General features: G+C 47.6%; 1 protein-coding gene across 1 annotated transcript in view; it reads right to left on the bottom strand.

The window, feature by feature from the left end:
* The window catches only part of PUM3 (pumilio RNA binding family member 3), a 170,737-nt gene that overhangs the window by 66,924 nt on the left and 88,254 nt on the right, over nucleotides 1–15,559 (bottom strand). Inside the window, exons 9-10 of the mRNA XM_030193819.1 lie at nucleotides 14,583–14,686; nucleotides 4,660–4,738 (exon numbers count right to left, since the gene is read on the bottom strand). Coding sequence (XP_030049679.1) covers nucleotides 4,660–4,738; nucleotides 14,583–14,686 — 183 coding nt within the window. The remainder of the gene's footprint in view (nucleotides 1–4,659; nucleotides 4,739–14,582; nucleotides 14,687–15,559) is intronic.

Raw genomic sequence — 15,559 nt, 5'->3', positions numbered from 1 at the left:
TATATTAACAATCCTCTCTCTACCCAGGATTTATGAACGTAACAATATCACAAGGGCCACGTCAAACTAAAAGTTAGAGAGTCACCTTCAGGAATCCAGATTTCTGTCAAGAAAACAATTTATAAACCATGGACTTCAATCTTTAATGATTCACTGAATGTATAATGAAAAGTCTCACGCATACATCTTTTTCTATTAATAAAGGGATATCTGAGCAAACTGCTTTTTTGTTTTATAAACATCTTCTAGCATTTGTGTTAAGTTCATATCTAAAGTCTCCACAGGCTCATCTGCTCTATGTCCATGATCTACATTTTTCTTCAGGAAAGGCAGTATATAGTAAATTTTTGATATAGGAGGATGTGACTGTTCAGGAATTTTCAGAACTTCTGTTAAATATTTTTTAAAAGTAATAAGAGGTGAGATTGAATGTTGCTTTGGAAAATTTATAAGCCTAAGGGTATTTGAACGTTGATCATTTTCCAGAATTTCAATCTTATTTTGTAGGTAAAGGTTTTCTTTAATCATATTAACTTGCATCTGTTGGCAATTCTATGAATATCTGTATTTGGTTCCCTCATGTACTATCATTTATTATAAACATGATCAAGCGGCAATCCTATATAATAATTCTCACCACCAATGTTCTAATGTGGGACTGCCTGTGTCCGTGGCTCCCGGAGTTGCTGAGCTAGGCTCTGTAGCCAGGACGACGTCACTCACAGCTGATTCCCAGGCAGGGGGAGGAGTAGGGAAACACACGGAGCATGTTTCCCTACTCCTCCCCCTGCCTGGGAATCAGCTGTCAGTGCGCCGCTCCCTGCCACTTCGGAGCAAGTGGCAGGGAGCGGTGCATCAAAAAACTACAAGAGCGGCACCACAGAAACCCCCCCCCCCCCCCCCGGGGCACATCAACCCCCTCGCCACTCGCAGCTGCCACTGGTAACGCTGTCCGGCCGCTGCTGCTTCTCCTGTTGAGCAGCAGCAGCCACTACAAAAAGAAAAAAAAAAACAAAACATAAATGTTTTTAAACCCAGCCCAAATCATTCGCAAATGCCCGAGTCTTGAAACGCAGTCTCTGTAGCCGCTCCTCCTCTTGCCTCCACATCACTGCCCCTGGAGTAAGACCCCGAAGGAGCGCAGCGACGTGACAGGCGAGAGGAGGAGCGGCTGCAGAGACTGCGTTTTAAGACTCGGGCATTTGCAAATGATTTGAGCTGGGTTTAAAAACATTTATCGCTTTTTTTCTTTTTGTAGCGGCCGCTGCTGCTCAACAGGAGAAGCAGCAGCGGCCGGACAGCATTACCACTGGCAGCTGCGCCGGGGGGGGGGGGGGGGGGGGGAGGGGATGGTCACTGGACATGGATGGCTGGAGGGGGGGGGCAGGGGAGAGGGAGGTGGGGAGGGGGTCCTGAGACCAGAGAGGTGGGGATAGGGAGGGGGGCCCTGCGAGAGGGGGGTGGGGGCTCACACTCAACTCACTCACTGTCTCTCACATACACTCTCTCTGACACACTCCCTATCACACTCTATCTGTCACACACACACAGTCTCACTCACATAGACACTCTGTCTTTCACACACTCACGCTATCTCTGTCTCTCATTCTCTCTCTGACACACACACTCCATCTCTGACACACACACTCCATTTCTCACACACACACTCTCTCTTTCTCTCTCAAACATACACACTCCGAGGAAAACCTTGCTAGCGCCTGTTTCATTTGTGTCAGAAACGGGCCGTTTTTACTAGTTGTACCATAATTAACGCCGTTAATATGTAAGCCACACTGAGCCTGCAAAAAGGTGGGAAAATGTGGGATACAAATGCAACAAATAAATCTATGTTCTCCCCTCCAAACTATCATGCTTACCTCTATATTGGCCTACAAGAACCAGAAGAGAATGTTCCATAATACAATCAAGAAATGCCTGTATCAATTTCCTTACAGCAATATTATACAAAATATCAACAATTCCCACACTCCACTCCACTGTGCACAAAGGGGCACTCGATCACTCATGCCATTTCCCAAATTAAATAAGAAGCAGAATGTTTAGGAGGCTGGTCGCCCAGCACTATAACAACTTGCAGATGCAGACTCTCCCTGTTCTGGGTTCCTTTTTACATACAGCATGGCAAATGGCTGGAGATTTCCCACTGGAGACTGCTGGGTGGGAATAGATATGATTGAGGTCTATAAAATCCTGAATGGTGTAGAACAGGTAAAAGTGAATCGATTTTTCACTCTCTCAAAAAGTACAAAGACCAGTAGACACTCAATGAAATTACATGGAAATACTTTTAAAACAAATAGGAGGAATTATTTTTTTCACTCAAAGAAAAGTTAAGCTCTGGAACTCATTTCCTAAAGATGTGGTAACAGTGGTTAGCATATCTAGGTTTAAAAAAAGGTTTGGACAAGTTCCTGGAGGAAAAGTCTATAGCCTGTTATTGAGATGGACATGGGGGAAGCCACTGCTTGCCTTGGGATTGGCAGCCACTGTTAGAAGCAGGAAACTGGGGGGCTAGATAGACCATTGGTCTGACCCAGTATGGCTATTCTTATGTTATGTACACTTGGGCTGCTACACAAGATTAAAAGATTACAGCAAGTGTCTGTCACTTTATGATTCATATTTCCCTTCTGTGTAGAAATGCAATTTGATTTAACTAATGGATGCTTAGAAGCACAGTTCTGATTGACTCATTCTAAGATGTTCCATTCTTCTCTTGCATACAGTGTATCCATCTTACAGTTAAAATAGCATGGGAATGAGCTAGAGAATCACGCCTGCCCATCCTCCACTAGATCACGAGGCAATTTTAAGGTACGACCAGGGTGGACTACAGGGAGAAGGGGGGCCATATTCAGCATGCCACCCAGTTAGCTAACAGGTTAACAGTCTGAGTATCACCTATACCAGGTAAATTAGGGAAGGTAGATATTCAGTGCCAGGACACGGACAAGAACCATCACTGAATATTTGAGCATAAATCAGCCTGTCTCTGTCAGTATTTAAAAACAAACATTGACCGCCGCCACTGGCTGGATACCAAGGAGATTATTTTTTTGCAGCTGTTCCTGATATCCATCGCTCTGTAGATGGACTGTTATTGCCTTTTACTTTTTATCATTAAAGTATGACTTGGGTTCATGCAAATGAACTTTCAGGTTTTGACACTGCGGTTCAGGTGTTAGAATAATCGCTGGAATTTGCAGTCAATTCAGAGTGGTTCTGAAGAATGGATACCCTGAAACTTGTAGGGGTATGTCCCTGTGTCTCCCTTGCTGGTCTTGGCCTATACAAGCCTATGACATCTTGTTACTAGAAGATGGCTGCTGAAAACCTCTGACCTGCACATCTCTGTGTCAGAGTCAGCTTCAGTTTGTGGAAAATCACTGACAGGCTTGCTGAAGCCAAGGACACTCTGTGCTCCAATTATTCCCCTTCTATCTCGGAGATGATGAGAAGGGAGGCATGCATGGCACCAGAAGTTACCATTTCCAAGGTCACAAAGAAAAACAAGAGAATAATTGGTATCACCTGACCGAGAGGCGCTGGAAGAGCGGGAAGAGTTGGGGAGTTAGTGAGTCGGAATCCTTGGAAGAAGGTGGAGGTGGAAAGAAGACCAGTGACCTAAGAAGGTCCACCAACTGATGAACTGTGTATCTGGAAGAGTACCGTGTGATTCAGCTACCTACAAGGTGTGACCTGTGCCTTTGCTGACTGCTGCAGAGTGCCTGTCGTGGCTCTGACGAAGACTCGCTGATCTCTCAGCTTGAGTCTGGGAAGTAACCTGTGCTACTCCTGAGAGGCGTCCCCGGAGGTTGCCTGGTGAGAGACACAGTGATCTATCTCCTATTAGTCTGGGTTAGCGAGTGGTGATTACCTGAGCATAAGGCTGGTGTTAGTCATAACCTTGGTCAGGAAAGAAGCTGCTAATTACCATACTACCTCGCAACATAGTTATTGCATTCTAATCAGTTGTGCAAGTTTACCTAGCAACCAGTAAGAAATGTGTGTGGTGTGAGAATATAGTTGTAAGAATTACTGTCAGTATTTTTGTTCAGCCAAAGCTTTGCCAAATTTCTATTTTGTATATATTTTTTTATATTATCCATAATAAAGCTAATATATATATCAGCCTGATTTCTCAGCTCTCTCTCTGACCGACATAGTGGCATGTAGGGCCGTAGCCAAGGTTTTCCCCCTTCCCCTAGTCAGAGAACAGAATATTTTGCTTGCGGATAGTTCTGTTGGGAAACCTTGTTTCAGGTAATTTATTATCTGGGAAATCCGCCTACAAACTCAAATCATAGGACCTCTCACTCAGAGCAGGCTGTATATAACAGGCCTATCAGGCACATGGCGAGCAGCTCGTTTGATTTTAGTGGGGCTCTCCATCAAAGGAGACAGATACAGAGCACAAAGGAGGGCCACTCTAAAGCTCAGGCGTCACCTGCAGCTTTTAAGCCCCCTTCCCCCCCAAGTTTGTTTCAAACAACATTTTTAAAGCACCAACTATAATGGACTAAGTAGAACAGCAGCAGAATGTTACAAATGTATCTCTCTGAGACTTGATTGACCACTAGCTTGGCTTACACTAACTGCTGAAATTTCACACTACAGCTGACAGGCAGGAATACTTACTGTTTTTAGTTCTGCCCGGGCATGTGTGAAAAAATCCAAGAATACTTTGTGCACTAATGAGTGCTTGATGACAGCCTCTCTGAAAACACAGAAAGAGACAGCATTTTGAAAACATAACAGACTCAGGGCTGGCTTAAGGGACTGGAGCACCATGAGCCAACTTTGACACTGCCCCCCCCCCCCCCTACAATAGCTCCTTTCAAAGTCAGCCAGCCTGCCCATAATGGCTCCCAACCAGTCAAGTTTCCCCCACAAAGGGATCCTCAGGAGCTTAGCTTAGAATGGGTGGCAGAGCTGGTGGTTGGGAGGCGGGGCTAGTGTTGGGCAGACTTATACGGTCTGTGCTGGGGCTGGTGGTTGGGAGGCGGGACTAGTGCTGGGCAGACTTATACGGTCTGTGCCGGGGCTGGTGGTTGGGAGGCGGGACTAGTGCTGGGCAGACTTATACGGTCTGTGCCCTGAAGAGGACAGTACAAATAAAAAAGTAGCACATAAGAATTTATCTTCTTGGGCAGACTGGATGGGCCGTGCAGGTCTTTTTCTGCCTTCATCTACTATGTTACTATGTTATTATACACAGACTTACTCTAGGAGTCCCAGGAGCAAAGGGATAAGAGCAATCCCTGTTCTATCCTGCCCTGATGGATGCCTTTGGACCGCATCAGGATCACTGATGACAAGAAGGGGATAACAATGGTGTTGGTAGAGACACAGAATAGGAAACCACTGGGGTCACTGGTAATATTACCAGATACCTCCATATCATCAGGGATAGGATGAACCCACGCTGGTTTAATTTCCATTACAACTGGGGTAAAACTAAGACTGCCTCAACCTATCCCTAATGACCTGGAGCCATTTGGATCAGCTGTTTGGCTCCTATATCAGCCCTCAGACACAAAAACGGCTATTTCTACAACTCCCACCCCCAGTATCTAGCAGTTAACTTTTCTCTTTCCTCCCCTCCCTGCTTCTCACCCATTAAGCTTCACCCCTCCTCTCTCCCATTCCACCTCCTACCATATCACTCCTTCTCACCTATTCAGCATCTGAGGATCTCATTTAAACTTTCAAACTCCTTCAAATTTTGAAAATATTTAATGGATTATTTAAAAAAAAATAAATAAATAATTATATAAATCACCCCATTTTCTTCTCCTTTAACTGCGATAGCCTTGTTAGTTCCAAAGTATTTAAGCAGATATTCCTCAAGCTTTAGTGTTTTTATCTTCTGTCCCCACCAGAAGGTTGACCAGAGACATTGCAATTATTGAACTACAGCCACACCCAGGGTTTGAGGTGAAAAATTGAGGACAAGGTTTCACTGCAGCTTGTGCATCTCCTTGGGCGGTTTCAGGGGAAGGCAACTGATGAATGTTTCAGCGAGGCAAGATAGTTCTGCCAGGGAGGCAAGAATTTGTCAAGATAAGTGAACAGTTTTCACCTAGTATATACATTTTAAAAGTGATAAGCGATTTTATAGCACTGAGGTGATTTGGAAGCATGAAAAAATGAGCATATGTTGCTCCTCCCAAAAAATTTGTTAGAGTTACCCGATGAAAGAAGTGCTTTGCCACTTTGTAGCAGCATTATTGACTGCAGTAATAGTGGTAAATATCTGAGGGAACTCTACATACATAAAAATTTCTATTATATTATACTGGTATGAACTGTTTCAAGCACTCTCTTTGAGTTGGTGGCTACAAGTCCTGGTTTGTGTGTGTATATGTCTCCTAAAAATATGGCATTTTAGATGATAAACCTGTAAGTTTGAGCCAGGCCAAAAGTAGTTAGTCCCAAAGCAGAACCCAGGATGACACTCCCTACCAAAAGGACTTGGCTCACTACATCTAGCAGCTGCTTTCACTGCTCCAGCACTAAATAAAATAAGCCACAGTTCACGAAGCCCACTGTGCTGCTTTCTCAGGCCATCAAGGGCACTGTGGCTTCCTAGAAGGCCAAACAGGGCCACAGATACATCTTGGTTCTACAGTCTTTTGGGAATAGCAGGAGCTAGCATAAGGTAAAATTATGTATCATACCTGATAATTTTCTTTCCATTAATCATAGCTGATCAATCCATAGACTGGTGGGTTGTGTCCATCTACCAGCAGGTGGAGATAGAGAGCAAACTTTTGCCTCCCTATATGTGGTCATGTGCTGCCGGAAACTCCTCAGTATGTCGATATCAAAGCTCCATCCGCAGGACTCAGCACTTAGAGAATTACACCCACAAATGGACACTCTGCCCAGCTCACCACCGCCGAAACGGGGGAGGGGAATTAACCCAGCTCATCCCCACACAAGTGGGGGAGGGGAATCCGTCCAGCTCATCCCCGCGGAGCGGGGGAGGGACACCACACCCGCCGATGCGGGGGGATCTGGCTTATCCTGCAACCGCAACCGCGGGAGGAGCTGACTGACCCTAACACCGCCGAAGCGGGAAGGGTACAAAGCTGCCCTACAGCCGCACGAAGCGGGAGGGAGTGCCGGCAGAATTTAAGTCTCAATCCAGCCCCGTAAAACGGAGGGGAGAGGAATGCAGCAGCTCACTGTAACACAAATTCGTCTCAACTCTTGAAGAATCCATTGAAAAACTTGAACACGAAGTCCTCCTGAACAGGAACTGAAGACTAAACTTGAACCTGAAATGCAACCAGAATATAACCAATACAGATATCTGGGAGGGGCTATGGATTGATCAGCTATGATTAATGGAAAGAAAATTATCAGGTATGATACATAATTTTACCTTCCATATCATCATGCTGATCAATCCATAGACTGGTGGGATGTACCGAAGCAGTACTCACCCAGGGCGGGACATTGAAATCCCTGACCTCAACACTGAAGCTCCAAACCGGGCCTCCGCCCGTGCCGCCACAGTCAAGCGGTAATGCTTGGAGAATGTATGGGCTGATGCCCAAGTTGCCGCCTTGCATATCTCTTCCAAGGAGACGGAGCCGGCCTCTGCCATCGAGGCCACCTGAGCTCTAGTGGAGTGAGCCTTCAGCTGGATAGGCGGCACCTTCCCCGCGGCCACATAAGCCGCTGCAATGGCTTCCTTGACCCATCTTGCCACTGTAGGCTTAGCAGCCTGCAGACCCTTACGAGGACCTGCAAACAGGACAAACAGATGATCCGACTTCCGGAAATCATTGGTCACTTCCAAATATCTGATGATGACTCGTCTCACATCCAGATATTTAAGAGCAGAGTATTCCTCTGGGTAGTCCTCCCTACGAAAGGAAGGGAGACAGAGCTGCTGATTCACATGGAAGCGAGAAACAATCTTGGGCAGGAAGGAAGGCACTGTGCGAATAGTCACTCCTGCCTCAGTGAACTGCAGAAAAGGCTCTCGACATGAGAGTGCCTGGAGCTCGGAAACTCTTCTGGCTGAAGTGATAGCTACCAAAAAGACTGCTTTCAACGTCAGGTCTTTCAGAGATGCCCTCGACAAGGGTTCAAAAGGCGGCTTCTGTAATGCTCTTAGCACCAGGTTGAGATTCCACGCAGGCACCACCGAGTGCAGAGGAGGGCGCAGGTGATTAACTCCCTTGAGAAAACGCACCACATCTGGCTGCGAAGCCAGGGAAGCACCCTTCAGGCGTCCCCTGAAGCAAGCCAGGGCCGCTACCTGGACTTTAAGGGAACTGAGCGACAGGCCTTTCTCCAGACCTTCTTGCAGGAATGCCAACACTGAAGAAATTGGAGCAGTGAATGGAGAACATGAGCCTGCTTCACACCACGCTGCAAAGGTACGCCAAACCCTGGTGTAAGCAGTAGAAGTAGAGCGCTTCCTCGCTCTCAGCATAGTGGCGATGACCTTGTCTGAGAAGCCCTTCTTCCTCAGACGCTGCCGCTCAATAGCCAGGCCGTAAGACCAAAGGGGGAGGGATCCTCCATCACCACGGGACCCTGATGTAACAGACCCTGCTCCACTGGCAGCCGCAGAGGATCGTCGACTGAGAGCCTGATCAAGTCCGCATACCAGGGACGTCTGGGCCAATCCGGACCCACCAGGATTATCCGGCCCGGATGCTTTGCCACCCGGTCTAGCACCCTGCCCAACATGGGCCAGGGCGGGAACACATAGAGGAGCTCTTGTGTCGGCCACTGTTGGAGAAGAGCATCTACTCCCAGGGATCAAGGGTCCCGTCCTCTGCTGTAAAAGCGCGGCACTTGGCAATTGGCCGATGACGCCATCAGATCTAGGCTCGGCTGGCCCCAGCGCTTCGTGATGCCCAAGAACGCCTGAGCAGATAGCTGCCACTCTCCGGGCTCCAAGGTATGGCGACTGAGAAAGTCCGCCTTGACATTCATGACTCCGGCAATGTGGGCCGCTGACAGCTGTTCCAGGTTCGCTTCCGCCCACTGGCATAGATTCATGGCCTCCTTGGCTAGAGGGGCGCTCTTGGTACCTCCCTGGCGGTTGACATAGGCCACAGCCGTAGCATTGTCCGACAGGACCCGTACTGGCTTCAACGCCAGTACCGGGATGAACTCCAAAAGCGCCAACCGAATGGCTCTGAGTTCCAGGAGGTTGATAGACCACTTTGCCTCTGCAGGAGACCAGAGCCCCTGCGCTGTCCTTCCCAAGCAGTGGGCTCCCCAGCCCGACAAAGAGGCGTCCGTCGTGACGACAATCCACTCCGGGGTCACCAGAGGCATTCCTGCAGACAACTTGTCTGTCTGCGTCCACCAGCTCAGCGCCTTGCGCAGTGCTGGGTCCAAGGGAAGGCGCACAGCATAATCCTCCGACATCGGAGTCCAGCGCTGCAGCAGAGAGTGTTGTAGTGGTCTCATATGAGCCCTGGCCCAGGGCACTACTTCCATCGTGGCCGTCATAGAGCCCAACAGCTGCACATAGTCCCAAGCCCGAAGAGGAGAGGCTACTAGGAACTGGTCCACCTGAGCCTGAAGCTTGACAATCCGATTGTCTGGCAGGAACACTCTGCCCACTTGGGTGTCGAATCGAACTCCCAGATACTCCAGGGACTGAGTTGGGCGCAGCTGGCTTTTCTCCCAGTTGATGATCCACCCCAGGGAGCTCAAAAGAGCAACCACCCGGTTCACAGCTTTGCCGCACTCTGCATAAGAGGGGGCTCGGATCAACCAGTCGTCCAGATAAGGAAGGCCTCAGGAAGGCCGCGATGACCACCATTACTTTGGAGAAGGTCCGCGGAGCAGTAGCCAACCCGAATGGGAGGGCTCTGAACTGGAAGTGTCGGCCCAGTACTGCAAAACGCAGAAAGCGTTGATGAGGAGGCCAGATGGGAATATGCAAGTACGCTTCCTTGATGTCCAAGGATGCCAGGTACTCCCCTGCCTTCACTGCCGCTATAACAGAGCGGAGAGTCTCCATGCGAAAGTGCCGAACTTTCAAGGCCCGATTGACCCCTTTGAGGTCGAAGATAGGCCGTACAGAACCTCCTTTCTTTGGTACCACAAAGTAAATGGAGTAACGTCCCTTGCCAAGCTGATTTTCTGGCACCGGAACGACCGCACCCAGGCGGATCAGATTGTCCAAAGTCTGCTGCACTGCCACAGCTTTGACCGGAGACTTGCAGGGAGAGAGTACAAACCCGTCTCTTAAGGGTCGGCAGAACTCTAGCTTGTAGCCATCTCTGATGACTTCCAGCACCCAAGCGTCTGAAGTTATTGTGGTCCACTCGCCCAGAAACGAGGACAGCCGTCCTCCAATCTGCACTGGGGCGTGGACCAAGGCCCCGTCATTGGGTACGAGACCCTGGGGGAGGACCGGAGGGAACACCTCCGGGACGGCGGTCTCTGCGAAAGGAATGCTGCTTGGGGGAGAAGTTCCTCTTGAAGGAAGAGGAGGCAGAAGAGCCCGACCTGCCCGGGCGGTACCGACGGGCTTCCTGAAACCGTCCTCTGGAGGTACCGGGGCGAGTACTAGCCCGAGCCCTGACCTCTGGTAACTTCTTGCCCTTAGATGTGCAGAGATCGGTCACGATTTTGTCCAGCTCGACCCCAAAGAGCAGCTTGCCTTTAAAAGGCAATCTAGCCAGGCGGGATTTAGAGGCGTGGTCAGCAGACCAATGCTTCAGCCAAAGCCACCGCCGCGCAGAGATTGTCTGAGCCATGCCTTTAGCTGAGGCCCTCAAGACATCATACAGCAAGTCTGCCAAATAGGCCAAGCCCGATTCCAGGGCCGGCCAATCAGCCCTCAAGGAATGATCCGAGGGGGAAGCCCGCTGCACCATAGTCAGGCACGCCCTGGCCACATAGGAACCGCAAACTGAGGCCTGCAAACTTAAAGCAGCCGCCTCAAAGGACGACCTTAAGGCCGCCTCCAATCTTCTGTCTTGGGCGTCCTTTAGGGTCGTGCCACCTTCCACCGGCAACGCCGTTTTCTTAGTCACCGCAGTGATTAAAGAATCCATGGTAGGCCACAGATAGGCCTCACGTTCACTTTCAGGCAAAGGATAGAGGCGGGACATAGCCCTAGCCACTTTAAGGCTCGCTTCCGGGACATCCCATTGAGCCGAAATTAAGGTGTGCATGGCATCATGCACGTGGAAGGTTCTAGGCGGGCGCTTCGTCCCCAGCATAATGGCAGAACCAACAGGGGCTGAGGGAGAGACGTCCTCCGGAGAGGAAATCTTCAAAATGCCCATGGCCTGCACTAACAGGTTGGGCAAATCCTCTGAGCTAAAGAGCCGCGCTGCAGAGGGGTCATCCGCTCCATCCGAGCGGGGATCCGTCTCCTCCAAGGAATCCGCAAAGGACCGTTGGGAGAACTCAGAAACGCTGCCCTCATCTACATCGGAGGAGACAAAGTCCTCCAAGGCCTGGGAATCAACCCGAGGGCGTTTACCTCCGGGGGCCTCAACCTCTTTACCAGACGAGGGAGCAGGGGCAGCGTTTTGCATAAGGAAGGCCTGATGCAGCAGCAAAACAAACTCGGGGGAGAAACCCCCCAGACTGTGCACTTCCGCAGCCTGGGCTACAGCCCTAGACGCACCCTCAACCGGCGCTCGCAAGAGCGGGGGAGAGACGTGCTGCGCATCCAAAATGGCGTCCGGCGCGACACTCCGCGAAGGAGCCGCGTGGGAAGAACGGCGCTTAAGTTTAGCCGCTTTTGTGCCGTCGCCCAAATTAAGGGCGTTCATGGCATTAACGTCTCCCACCTCAAGAGCGGCCCAAGAAGAAGCCGTCCGAGCCGCGTGGCCGGCCAAGATGGCGGAGGCGAGCAGCGGGGGATGGGCGTTTATGGCGGGAAAAACCGCCACACCGGAGGAAGGACCGGGACACTCATCGGTCACGAAACTGTCACCCAACAAGGGCGAATCAGACTTTAAGACCCCCGCATCCCCTCTAGAAGCGCACAAGCGATCCGGGGAGCGACTCTTTGCGCCCTCGCCCTCCGACGCCATAGGCCACGTGGAGATCAATCGGGGAACCCCCTGCCCGCTATAAAAAGGTAAAAATTACCTGCTTTCCGCTCCGAGCTGTAACGACCTGGTGTCCCAGTGAGTAGCTGCAATAAACGTTTAAATAAACGTCGAAATAAACGCCTTTAAGGACGTTCAAAATTTTTTTTTTAACGGAGCCAGCGGGAGGGGGGAGAAAAGGAGGGACCTGGCGCCACCAGGTTTGCACTTGCTCAAGAAGAGCCCTCAACCCCAGGCACTCAACAAAACCTAAAAATTAGGCTTGGAGGCCTAGCCAGAGCTGCTGCTGTGTGTGACCACCACCTGCTGAGATAGAGAACATACTGGGGAGTTTCCGGCAGCACATGACCACATATAGGGAGGCAAAAGTTTGCTCTCTATCTCCACCTGCTGGTAGATGGACACAACCCACCAGTCTATGGATTGATCAGCATGATGATATGGAACGTTTGTTCCCATAGGTTGCAGATGAGTTGCCATATCTCTGCCTTGCTGTCAGATATCATGTTATTGGCTCCTGAGGCCAGTGGGCTACTGGCATGTCCTCAGCCTTATGGACTGTCAGTAGTGTGCACAAATAAAGGTGACGTAGGGAGGAGTCAACATTAAGCTATAAAAGATGTTGGACAACTTTAAAATTTTAAAGTGTGTTTTATAGTCTAATAAATATGGCATATTTATTTAGAAGAAGCAATTCTGATAACAATAAAGCTGAAATTTAAGTCCAAAGAACCTTTTATAGCCTCTGCTTATTCCCTTTTTCTTATGTCATTTATGTGCTCCTCTGCCTCTCTCATCCTTTCTGCATCAATATTTAGAACTCATTTGCATCCTTAATGAAATCCTTTCCATCCTGGAATCTTCTTTATTGGACATAACTTAATACATTTCTTGATTAGCTTTCGAAGGTTGCCCTTCTTCGTCAGATCGGAAATAAGCAAATGTGCTAGCTGACAGTGTATATAAGTGAAAACATTCAAGCATTACTATGACAGTCTGACAGGGTGGGAGGATGGGGGTGGGTCGGAGGTATGCATGGGGACATCAAAGCATATCATTGATATTCTAACAGGATGGGTGTGGATAGGTGAGGTGTGGGGTGATCAACAGAGACATACAGCTTTATGGTTTATAATGGGCTAGGAACCCCAGGTCCTTGTTAAGTCCTTTCTGTTGGGTGTTAAAATATTCAATCATTCTGACTTCAAAGGTCTTACGTTCTTGTATGGTTTTAAAGTTACCTTTCAGTATTCTCACTGTGAAATCACTGGTACAGTGTCCTGGTTCTGTGAAGTGCTGTCCCACTGTGGTGGGGGCCCTACTGGCTGTATTGTTCATGTGATGTCTATGTAAATTGAATCTTGTCTTAAGCATCTGGCCTGTTTCTCCAATATAGCATCCTTCGTTACATTTTTTACACTGAATGATATATATCACACAGTGAGAATACTGAAAGGTAACTTTAAAACCATACAAGAACGTAAGACCTTTGAAGTCAGAATGATACGCTTTGATGTCCCCATGCATACCTCCGACCCACCCCCATCCTCCCACCCTGTCAGACTGTCATAGTAATGCTTGAATGTTTTCACTTATATACACTGTCAGCTAGCACATTTGCTTATTTCCGATCTGACGAAGAAGGGCAACCTTCGAAAGCTAATCAAGAAATGTATTAAGTTATGTCCAATAAAAAAGGTATCATCTTATTTTCTTTTCCATGTTTTATTTTGTTTGATTTCTATTGATAACCTTAAGAGTGGACTAACACAGCTACAACACTCCTCTACTGGAATCTTCTTGAAAGGGTGGTCAAGGTAATCTACCATTATGAAGAATCCCCTTTATTACTAGAAATGAAAGTTCTGTGCTGCATCAAGAGCATCCATATAAACAAACATTTCAAGTGTTGAGGCCTGCAAAGACTTCTATCCCCACAATTCTCTTTTCTGGTAGCCTTTTTTTTTTTTTTTTTAATACATCTTCTCATTAGCTCTACTCCTCTGATGCTTATTTTACACTAAATTATTTCAGCACGGATATTTTGGAAGTAAATATTTGTTGGATCCACAAGAGGTTCATTGGAGATGATGAGATAAGACTCAAATTTGTCATCTTTGTACCATCTGCCTTTGTCTCCACTGTGCTCAATAGTGTGGCACTGAAACACACATCTTTAAAAAATATACAATCACTGAACATCAAGGCTTAATGGCTAGAGATAGAAAGAAAAAAAGCAGTAAGAGTTACTTGAGCTGCTCTCTTCATTAAAGGAGCACAATCCCCTCCCTCTCTCCAGCTCATTCTCCTATTAAAAACGTTCAAGACTGAGGAAGTTTCTAGAACAAAAACTAAAAGGAAACCTATGATTTCTGTACAGAGTTATTAAAAAACTCATCTATCTAGTGAACAATGTCCAACCTCACAAACTAACAGGTGTTACAGTAAACAGAAAAGTGGAAAGTAAACATGTTTTAAAAAATGGAAATGCTAATTTTTTCTTACTTTTGTGCCATGGGCATAAGAATCTGTTTCATTTCCTCCATGATGGCTTTTTGCTTGTCAGAGTGAGCTTCCAAAACGTTAGCCAATGTTGGGTGAACTGCAGACTTAAAGACACATAAAAAAACACATGCTTACAAAGACATGAATTAATAAAATCAGCAATGTGCATATACCAAAAACATCAAAGTGCTCCATTGCTCTTTAAAATGCTGTCCAGAAATCCAGTCTAAAATGTGAACACAATGAAACACTATGCTTCTAGTAGGGCATGCAGCTTTTTCTATACCACCCTGTCTGTACTCACTAACCTTATTTTCAGCAGATAAGCTAATGATGTTTCGAGTTTCCCAGATATACCAGTTACCACTGGGCGCCAGGTAAAATGTTTGTTCTTACTGTATGCAGTGCTGTGTGTGGCTGGGGTTTCTCTCTGGCCCCTTCAATGACTCTTGATCTCTCACTTTTCTTTCCTCCTTCTAGTACAAAGCCAATTTAGAATTATAAAAACTTTGAGAGTGATTTACTTAAATGAATAATTTGGCCAAAAAGTAGCTATTTGCACTTTTGTTACTTCCATCTCACAGATGGAAATTTTTCTGTTCTAATCTCAGTTTTTCATTCTCAGGGATACCCTTCTTTCCTGGTTGAGAGATCCTCGAGCCCCCTTCTGGGTGACGCCCTTCTTTCCTGGTCAAGGGGCTCCCAGGTCTGTCCCATCAGTTTAAATCTCCTAGAATCCCTGAAATGACCACTGACAAACCCCCAGCAGAAGATTGTGTTTGATCCTCTGGCAGTAAAGGTGTTTTAGACTGACAGGCTCTTGACTGGCTTTTCTAACTCATCTCCAGACCTCTTTTAAAAGGGTAATTTACTGAGATGCATCTTTGAAGTGACATCTACAGACCAATTCCTAAGCCACAACCATTAAAAGCGTCATGTTCTCACCAAGGATCTTACTAAATCACAAAAGGGTATCC

Source organism: Microcaecilia unicolor, chromosome 2 (assembly GCF_901765095.1).
Source record: "Microcaecilia unicolor chromosome 2, aMicUni1.1, whole genome shotgun sequence".
Lineage (NCBI taxonomy): Eukaryota > Metazoa > Chordata > Amphibia > Gymnophiona > Siphonopidae > Microcaecilia > Microcaecilia unicolor.
Note: the sequence above shows the minus strand (reverse complement) of the source record. Positions and strands in the feature narration are given on the sequence as shown.